At 36.5% G+C, this 11109-nt stretch overlaps 1 protein-coding gene across 1 annotated transcript; it reads right to left on the bottom strand.

Moving 5' to 3' along the window:
* Positions 1-3514: 3514 nt before the first annotated feature.
* cdx1b (caudal type homeobox 1 b) lies at positions 3515-9158 on the bottom strand (the record flags this gene model as incomplete). The annotated part of the gene is made up of 3 exons (XM_081390560.1): positions 3515-3712; positions 6351-6499; positions 8747-9158. The coding sequence occupies 3 exons, from the start codon at positions 9156-9158 to the stop codon at positions 3515-3517; spliced, it is 759 nt and encodes a 252-aa protein (XP_081246686.1).
* Positions 9159-11109: the final 1951 nt, after the last annotated feature.

Below are 11109 nucleotides of genomic sequence, written 5' to 3'. Positions count from 1 at the left end.
CTTGTATTATAGAACAAGTTTTATGTAAATTGTAATTTTTCTTATTCTTTTTATAATTATTAATTTTTCCTTTTCTCTGAATCCCCACATGTTCGTGTTCATTGTTCTGTATTATTTTGTTTTGTACTGAATTATAATTATGCATAAAAAAATACATAAAAAAAAGAAAAAAGAAAAGAAAGAAAGATAGATATGATGACATTGACTTTTTTATTTTTAATTAATCACAATTAATCTTCCTCCATCTCACTGATTTAGACACATGTTCAGTTTCTATTAATAAATGCATCAAGAAATTATTTGGACTTCCTAATAAAAAACACTTTACAATAAGGTTCATAAGTTAACGTTAGTTAACCTTAGTTAACATGAACTAAGAATGAACAATACTTCTACAGCATTTATTCATCTTAATTAATATTCGTTTCAACATTTACTAATACGTTATTAAAATCTCAGGTTAGTTAACATTAGTTAATGCACTGTGAACTAACATGAACAAACAATGAACAGCTGTATTTTTATTAACTAACATTAACAAAGATTAATAAATACTGTAACTAATGTATTGGCTCATGTTAGTTAATACATTAATGTTAACTAATGAACCTTATTGTAAAGTATTACCAAGAAAGTTTTGCTACTTCATTCAGAATTGCTATCAACAAGTTTTTGTTACTGTGGTGAGAATATTTTTACAACATGCCCCCAATAAAGTTTATGGCATGAGGGAGCTATCAGCAAGCTTGTTTATACACTTCTCCCCTCACCAGAAATAGAGCAATGATAAAGAAAATGAAACAATATAGGCTAAGGTAACAAGACAGATTTACCAAATCATTTAAACATCTTTATTAGTTTTATTAAATAAAACAGTGTGTCTTTAGAATCACTATATTTCTCTCATGTGTATCAATTAATGTGTAATCAGGATACTTGTAGGATTTAATCTATTGATTTTGGTCCCCTGATTTAGAGATGGAGATCTGAAAGATATTGATCACAATGAAAATGTGAAATGTCTTCTTTCGTTTAGAAATGCACAAAGATGCAGATAATAGTGTTGAAGGCTGAGTGTGGGCATATGGACTCTGTGAATGGATATGTACGCAGGCAGATGTATATTGTTTACTCAACAGTGGCTTTCGCTGGCCTTTGGACGCCACACCCTGGCTTTGTTAACGTGGTCATAAAACAGGTCCTGTTTCAGCGACGCCGTGGAGGAGATATGCAATGCCCGTCAAGCTGAGCTTCTCTGTCACACCATTGATAAGAGAGTCCAGAGTGTGCTTGATAATGAAATAGCTCACAGTTTCTCGGTGTGCGCTCGTCTCTTATCCAGCGATGCCGTTACACTGAGCAAACAGCGCGAGGTCCGGCGCGAGTGATGTCTGTTCCCTAGTGGATCTCAGACTAGACAGGCCCTCTCCTCAGGCCCAGTTCACACCGGGTGTTGTTACGGTGTGTTTTAGTCGATCGAATCACAAGTGGACGACTCTAAATACAGGTGTAAACAGGGTCTAAAACGTTTTGAGCTCGTCCACTTTCACCACTTCCAGAGGGAGTTGAAAACACATTCGACCGGTTTGCTTTCGTAGTGTAAACGCTCATGTGATCGAATGTGTTCAAACAGCCACTAAAAGACCGTCTTCTCTCCGTAAAAATTATGAGAAGAGCTTTAGCCAGACGGGATTTAAACTTAATCAACTGAAGACCCAAGTTTGGTTTGAAGAGATAAAAGCTGATGCTCTCCATATGTTTTTCCATCGTCTCCGGTCGCGTATGTAAATTGTATGAGCTTTTTGTTATTTTGTCTTTTTGCTATTTTGTCCAACAGATTGAAAGATCTGAAAAAACTAATACATTAACCCGCCCATAGACCCTCCCCTCGAAGAAATCAGGGGTGCAACAACGTTCTCGCTGCTACCATACCAACTACCATAGTAGCCTACGATGCATCGTAGAATAAATCAACTACAAAGTCACGACTGTTTCCCGAAACCCTATTGTCGCAAAGTGGACGTTCAACCACGTTGGTTTATGACGTCACGCACGTGGTGCGGACTGCGGAGTAATAACTTCTCTTAATGAATCTGTTTTGAGATCGAATTAACGCTAGGCTTTGTTTTGCTATAAATTACAGACATGACATCTGAGGACTATTTCTCATTTTTCTCAGTAATTTTGCTTTATTTCCAGATTCAATCATAGGCTCGTTCTTACAGAGCACGTGCTTTAAATCTCTTGACAAACTAAAAGACGTAAATGACATTTGTATGTATTCTAAATAAAAGACACAGGTTGTACTGAATGTCTACTTGCTTATTTTGCTCAAGATAAGGATTTATTAAGTCCACATGTCACATGTCATTCCTACAACTCTGAGATGCTGTTTGCGAATGTTCGTTAGAACGATGGTTTCGGGAAACACTGGCTCGTTGAACTATGCTGATAACGACGGAACTTGCGAACATAGTTGGCTAACGATGCTTTTGGGAAACGCACCCCAGGACAGAAGTGGTAGATTGCAACCGCATGTTAATGCCAAGTGTAAATGCAGCCTATAGTGTCAGCCCAGATCCGGGCCACATCTGGTAGGCTACTTGTGGATTCAACGCATACCAGATGTGGGCCGGATCTGGGCCGACACTATATTACTGTATGGGTGAAAGTGGACAAAAGAGACAGATTAAAACACCAGGTGTAAACGGAAATGTATCTCCCTCATCTACGTGATATGATCGACCAAAACGCAGGTGTAAACTGGGCCTAAGATGCTTCTCCAGCGGTGTTTTCTCTCTAAATGTGCGGAAACATCTGACATTTTCTCAGTGACCCTTGCAAAAAGAAGGACATTTTAAAATAATACTAAAAAACACATTCAATAAAACTGTCAAATCAGTGCTTGATGCGAACAGCACTGCATGTGTATTGTATTCTCAATACACAGTATTCTCTGTATGTATTTCACAGGGTGAAATTTGGCACTTGGCTGTAGATTAGCTCATATGTTAGATATCTGTTAAGGCACAATTTAATAATGTCAGATATAGTATAAAGAATGAATGGGTGGAAACGCTGCTCTCCTCGGCAAGTGTGAAATGAATCAATTTGCCACAATAAAACATTTATTTTATTAATACAAATTACTTTAGAAATACACAATTATTTTAATTCCGTTTCATAATCTCAAAACATCTTAAAGTTTACAATGATGAACAAAACAACAGCGGTAATAAAGTACTAAAATAAAGAAACCAACACGGCCAGAGAAATATTACACAACCTTTCAGATTTATGTTGCTTCATTTTACTTTGGAATGGTATAGTTGACGACTTTTCATTTGTATTTTTCAATAAAACCCCATGCAGCAGACAGTCTTTTGTCACGTTTGTCACAGTTTCTTTTTCATCGCAACAAAGACGTGTTGATTTTAAAGTACCATGTGTATGTCTAAGTGTGAAAGGGCAGTATAAAAATATTAACAGTCAAAGTCTGCACGTCCTTCTCTCTTCAGTACTCTTCTTTGATATTCATTGGCATAGGCGGTGACACCAGGCCACCGCTGCTGCTGGTGACCATGGACATATTGCCTGGGAGAGATGATCCAGGTGGGGTTGGTGTGGTTGTGGACGCTGGCTGAGGCTGTTGCATCTTCTTTTTATTGACTTTCCTCTCTTTAGCACGCCGGTTCTGGAACCAGATCTTCACCTGTCAACAACATGCCATGAGTCATACTGGAAAAAAAAAATTCCCTCGAGAGTTATTGAGGTAAAAGTTGTTTTCTTAGATCTTACATATTAGCAGTGTTGGGGAAAATTACTTTTAAAGGGGACCTATTATGCAAAATTGACTTTTTGTTTTTTGTTTTTGAACATATTTATGTGTCCGCACTATCCTATTGTGGTAAAAATTCATTCACTCTGTTTGTTATTTTTTCCCATGAATCTGAAACAGTGCCTCAAAATGAGCCGTTCAGGAATGTGCTCCAATATGATGTCACATTGGAACAAGCCCCGCCCACGATTGCACAAAGACTCCGCCCTATTAGCTTAGCCCCGCCCCTCAGTGAGCGGTGTGTATATCTCCTCACCAGAGCATTCAACAGCAGCATTCAAGTAAGAAATATATTCCTATTAAAGCTACTAAAGTTATTCAGTCAAGAGCAGTGAGTGATTTTCTGTTTTTCTTTAAAATTAACATCAAATATGTGTATATTACGCTGCTTTTACTTTAATACACAGATCTAATATACACATGTGATTTCTTTCCCTGCTGTTTACGTTCATAGACACAACCGACTGTGTTTTTGTGAACTCTGTGTGTTTTTGACAGTTTAAACGCAATATAGAAATTAGTTTAATACTCACGGGACGTGCCATCTGACAGCCTGCTTCGGATGGACTTATACAGTACATTCAAAAAAACATATTTGTTTAAACTGATATGGCTTTAAAACGTAAATAATACCTTTCATGATGATGAAGTACTGCAATGTCAGATGAGCATGACCACGATAGAGATGATAATCAAAACCAAACAGATGTTTTGTTTTTAAATACAAGGAAAGCAAAAAGTAAATTCAGTATCTTTGTGCTCTTTCAGCTCATAAGAAAAAACAATCCAAGGCACCCAAAAGTATGAAAGTAAAAGGCTTTTTTATATTTTTCTAAAAACAAATTACTCGAGTGCCTTGGATTATTTTCTCTTATTTTCTCTGTTTTGTTTAGCTTTTGGCAGAGTATCAGAGTCACTGTACAGGCTCCGCCCTCTTCTGGAAAGGGGGCGGAGCAGCAGCTCATTTGCATTTAAAGACACATGCACGAAAACAGCATGTTTTTCCTTCCACTCAAAAATGGGAATTTACATTACATGATCTGTGGGGTATTTTGAGCTGAAACTTCACAGACACACTCTGGGGACACCCGAGGCTTATATTACATCTTGTAAAAAGGGGCATAATAGGTCTCCTTTAAAAGTAATGCGTTACCATATTGAATTACTCCCTAAAAAATTAACTTTTTATGGAATGTAATGTACGTTACTCTTGCATTACTTTTTTCTCACCTGGACTGGGCTTGCTTATTTGTTTTTTCAAATACAACATTTTTTTTTTTTGGCAAATGTAAAGGCCTTTTAGTGCATCGTATTCATTGGTCTAGGGTGCAACTTGGCAAGATATTTCTTGATTTAGACCACACCTGCCCACACTGTGTTGCGGAGCCAGCCTCTCTGTTTCATTCTTTCTGGTCCTCCTTTATTAAGGTTTATTAAAGTTATTAAGGTTTTGGGGGGGAATTTTTAGTTGTGTCTCAGAAATTCTTAAAACAGTAATAGACCCCAACCCATTGACAGCTTTATGGGTTCTTCCAGAAAATGTTAAACTTACATCTTTAGAGAGGGATAATATTGCACTTTGCTCACTGTTGGCTAGACGACTTATACTAATTAATTGTAGTGGTGGTGATTTCATATAAATTCTAACTATGTGTTTTAAAAAAGTCATTATGCAGGACCACCTATAACCCCGCCCCTAAACATACCCGTCACTGGGGTCTAAACAGATCGTACGAAAACGTACGAATGAGACTGTACAAATTCATACAAATTAGCCACCAATTCGCCAAAACGCACAAACAGTTACGAATTGCTGTGAGATTGTTTTGGCCATTCTGGATCGCAAAAGAATAGGACAAGTTCATCACTCTTATTTCAGCAATAAAACCAAACATGAAACTAAAGTCATTTTTGCTTATTAGTTTGGTTGAATTGGATCGTCGAAGGTCAGCAGCCAAGACATTTAGTCAATAAAGTGAGATTAAATACATAAAGTATATTTGTATTATTTAACATTTATTTATTCCAGATTTGTGTAATATTCAGCGTTTGCATTTCACTGTATTTGTTCATTTTGAAGAATACTGAATCTGTTTTTGTGCAAGTGGGATAAATAATAATCTGTTAATATTTTAGTCAATAAAATGAGATTAAATAAAATTAGATTAATTAGTCAAGATTTACATAATATTTCATATTGTTTTTTTTATTAATTTTGAAGAATACTGAATCTGTTTTTGTGCAAGTGAGATGAGTCTCAACATGGGGAGCTGTCAGTCAATGCATGGGAACACAAAGTAACTTGCATAACTTTTTTGAAAAAGTAACTCAGATATTTTGTTGTAAATTAAAAAGTAATGTTACTTTGCTAGTTACTTGAAAAAGTAATCTGATTACTTGTAATGCGTTACCCCAACACTGCATATGAGTAATCATAAACTCGTTAGGTATGCATGATTAGGCTAAGATTATGATATCATATTTCTGTAATGACTGTATGAAAGCAACTGACCTGTCTCTCTGACAGACTGAGTGTTGTCGCCAGCTCTGCTTTTCTTCTTATTGTGATGTAACGACTGTAATGAAACTCTTTCTCCAACTCCAGACGCTGATGGTCCGTGTACACTACCCGGTATTTGTCTTTTGTTCTGGTCTTTCCTCCTAAAAGAAAAACACCACAGCAAATTCATTATTAACTAATAATCGAGTGAAAATGTAAACACAAAACTGTAAATCAGTCCCTTTAAGAATTCATTCTACACGTCCCTTTGATTAATCTTTTGTTCACTTCACATAATTGAAGAATATTTTTTCCATGGCATAGAATTCACTGTAAATCTGGTTTCTCTCGTAAACATCGCGTGGCGTTCACGAGGGATGATTTGAAACAATAAGTGAGAAATGCTAAACAAATCAAATTGACTATAATTAATGATAATGTGATAAAAATAAAGGGTCTTTTCGAGTTAATGCAGTAATGTGTTTATCTTCTCTATTAAAAAGTAACTATGGGAACATAGTGTTTGCTCCCTTAATCAAGACAATCGTTAAGAGCACACATATATAAAACACCAAGATGTCCATGTTATAAAGGTCTTTGGAATCGTGTCTCTATATTTCAAACTTAGTTTACCCTGTCAGTGGCAAGAGGGGACTTAAGTGGCCGGCGGGTTAAATATTAAAACACACACACGGCGAAGGGAAGGACGCCGCCTGTCTAGGGCAACAGACACACAGGGAGGAACTCCAGATAATTAGCTTCTCATCCATATAGCATCTTCACCCCAAATCTCACCAGAGACCATAATCTCTAGTTATCATTAACTCAGCCGAGCAACTCTTACAATCCTCCATTTTAAAGCCAGTTATTTCATTGTGATGTATAAAATTGAGGACGTTAATGAGCTAATAATACTTCAATTGTGCTTGGTTGGCTCCAGACTTTTGACAGTTCGGTTACTGAGATGTTTGTTCATGTTTAGTGATTAAAAGTACTGTCTTGGGGAATTGCCTCAAGATTCTAGTTTTACGGCATATGCATTTTTTCATATTATAGACTGTGAGTGAAATAGTGTTCACACGGACATTACCACGCATCTGAGTATATGTCCAACTAAATGTACGACTTTTTCCCAGCTTTAGAGTCATTGTTGGTCCCTAAAGTTTCCTGAAATATCAAAGTTATCACTGCATACTGAGATCATTCCAAATCTCATTGTTTCCCATCTGATGGAAATATTCGGTCCAATTGTACATGTAAACATATTAAATGTTCTCAATTTATATTGCATTTTCCATTTTTTATAATCCACCGAGATCCGCCGAATTTAAGTTTAAGCAATTGATCGAAGTGTTGACATAATCTCATTAATTATTACACGACTATCTTTTTTTTTTTACTGCTTTTTTCCGGTTTATTTAAAAAACATCCTTACTGCTATTTCAGGTAACACTTTATTTTACAGTTTCATTGTTACACATGTTACATTTAGTTACAGTAGTAATAACAATAAATTATGCATAATTACATGCAACTAACCCTAAACCAATCCCTAATCCTAACCATAGTAAGTACATGTAGCTAATTATTATTACTCAGTACTTAAATGTATAATTACACTGTAACACGGACACCGTAAAATAAAGGGTTACACTTTATTTTAAGGTGTCTTTGTTGCACTTTAATGATAAGTACTGAGTAATATTAAGTAACTACTACATGTACTTACTATATGGTTAGGATTAGGGATTGTTTTAGGGTTAGTTGCATGTAATTATACATATTTTTTTAGTAATTACTAGTAACTGCATGTAATGTAACAATGACACTGTGAAATAAAGTGTTACCAAAATAAAGTGTAACCCTATTTCAGTATGTTGTTAATTGCACGTGCGCATCCGTGTATTCAACAGACTTCTCGGCATCCAGGCATAAAAAAGAACAAAGAGTGACATCAAAGCAAAGGGACTCTCACACACACACATCTCTATTAGCATGACAAACGCGTGAATGCAGAGGAGTTGTGTCAGCTGTAAAACTGTGTCCGTGGCGCCGAGCTCACCAGTTTCGACGTTACATATGGCATATAGGCTGTAATTGAACTTATTTAAAGTGGCTTTTTGCGAACCCGATAGTCATGTCAACACGATCTCATGAAAATGCGTATCTATATTACGAATTGTATTTATCGTGCAATTTATACGCAACGAATAGTTTTTACGCGCATATGATACGCCCTGTAAACCCCTTGGGTAGGATTAGTGGTGTGGAGTGAGCCTACACACGCCATAAAGTGCGTATCATATGCACGTAAAAAAAAAATAGGTTATGCGTCTCTATGATAATAATCATCATCGTTGACTTATACTTTTTAAAGTGCAATAATTGCATTCAGATTTGAAGTGCACCTGAGTTTGACGGGGGCGCGCTCCGACGCATCCAGTCGTACGGGTTCCGTCTCTGCGAGTTCGGCGACAGCTGACCGGCGGATGAGTTTATGGACGATGGAAGAAGGCCCGACGCTTGGACAGATGAAAACTCCGGAGGACTGAAGCCCAGCTGACCGGTGCCCGAAGCCGAAGGTCCGGTTCCCGGGCCATAAGGTGTCCATTCCTCTCTCTGAGGAGGGTACGCGGGGTTCCAGGCTCCGGTTTGGCTGTGAGGGTCGTTGGTAATCCCAGGGACGTGATGGTATCCAGTGAAGTCCGGATACTGTGGAGGTGCGGTTACAAAATTCTGAGGGTTCAGGTTTAGGCTTGGGTGTCTCATGGAATTTGGGTACATGCTGGTGTCCTTCTCTAAGAGGTAACTCACATACATTTTCCCGCCTGATGACTCCAGTGCATAATATGCACCCGCACGATTGATCTTGGCTCCTCAGACCCAGGTTTCCCTATAACCTGACGGTTCGTCTACCTGGACAGATTCTCTGAACCCTTCAGCCTCAGTGCCTGCTAAAGGTTGCGAGGCTGACGTCACGTTTATGATCCCGATCATCACCCTCCCACGGTATCGAAACACAGCGGCGCATGAAAGAATGCAATGAGTTATTATATAATTATCCACTGCAAACATGTTTGTTGGCTAATTTTTAGGAAAATGTAAAAATCCTACCGTAAAAGATGTTATTGCATTTAAAGGCCTACATGTAGGCTAGCCTCGATTAAGTTTAAAAGTAAAATGTGGTTTATCTTATAACTATATTTAACAAGAAAGTATCACATTTGTAAGATAGCCTACATTATTGTTAAAAACAAGTAAAAGGATCAACTTATAGGGAAAGAAGCATTCACGAAATTCGCATCAATAGCCTATATATTTGTTTAGATAAAAAAAAAAAGAGTTATTCTATGCTTGTTTTTATGTTGTATTTGTTGGCTATTGTTTTTAGTTTAGTGTCGCTTGTGCTCGGTCTTTGTTTTATTAAAATAATAGCTTAAAATAATAATTATCATAAACTTTAAGTCATAATGTGGCCTTCCAATATAATTTTACATTAAAAAAGATTAGTTTAAATGGATAGGCCTATATTGGTTTATCAATATCAATAATTATCATAAACTTTAAGTCATAATGTGGCCTTCCGATATCATTTTACATTAAAAAATGATTAGTTTAAATGGATATATTGGTAAATCAACATTTTATAATTAAATGACATGCCGTAATACTTTGTCACAATTTTAATAAGATTTTGCCAAACAAAACTACCAGTTTATACCATATTTATATACAAAAGAATATTGCATTAGCTATAGGCCTACTGTTGCCTTCATTGAGTAGGTTATATACAATATACAATTGTCCTATAATTACACACACACACACACACACACACACACACACACACACACACACACACACACACACACACACACACATTTGATTATCATTGGGTTTAAAACAAGGAGCAGCTACAGTGTGAACAAGGCAAAGATCATGGCCATAATATAATCATTTACATTTACGTCATTTTAGATTTTATGGGATGTGCGTTAAAATGTGACACATTTGCAGACACATTTTAGCATATAACACACTGGATGTTATAGAAAGATTATTTCAGTGCTTATATTAGTAGACCACACATGGAACGGGATTTCCTCAGTGTTCGATTCCGAACCTCGTCTTGTTCGAGTTCTGCTGAATTGAAACACGGAATGTGCAGCAGGTGTTCGATCCCGATCCCTCGCGTTAGCGAATCTGCGCAAGACGAAATTAAAGTTTAGACAGCCTTAATTTGAAAATACTAGGCTACATATAGGCTAATGCTGAATATATAGCAGAGATAATGTATTTGTTAGTTCTAGACCTGGTTAATGGCAAATGTCTGATTTTCAACAGATTTTACTAAAGTGTGGCAAATTTTTATTTTATTTTTTTTACTGGAAAATCATCCAGCTTAGGCTACTATAGAAATGTGTTTTCAACGTGACATTGATGTCTATAGTACAATTCTGTATTTTCAGCGATGTATAGGCTAGCCTAATGAATATTTCTGTACCGATTGCGATGTTGAGCTCTCACTTTTCAAAGCGTGTTTAAGAAGAGAAGCGGACAGTGGTGTCGGTGGATAGAGATACAATTAATATAAGCTACCAAATTATATCGAGTCTCCATATCATCCAAAACATATAGGCCTACGGCCATAAAATATGAACTGTAAAAAAAGAAAAAGAAAAAAGAAACCATCATAAAGATATAAAATATAATATTTATAAGAAAGATATCAAAAGATATTTAGAGAGCTTTATAAAATGTCTTTATGAAT

The sequence above is a fragment of the Scardinius erythrophthalmus genome, assembly GCF_964197995.2.
Source record: "Scardinius erythrophthalmus genome assembly, chromosome: 17".
NCBI classification, from domain to species: domain Eukaryota; kingdom Metazoa; phylum Chordata; class Actinopteri; order Cypriniformes; family Leuciscidae; genus Scardinius; species Scardinius erythrophthalmus.
The sequence above is the reverse complement of the archived record's forward strand: the minus strand, read 5'-3'. Positions and strand labels throughout refer to the sequence as shown.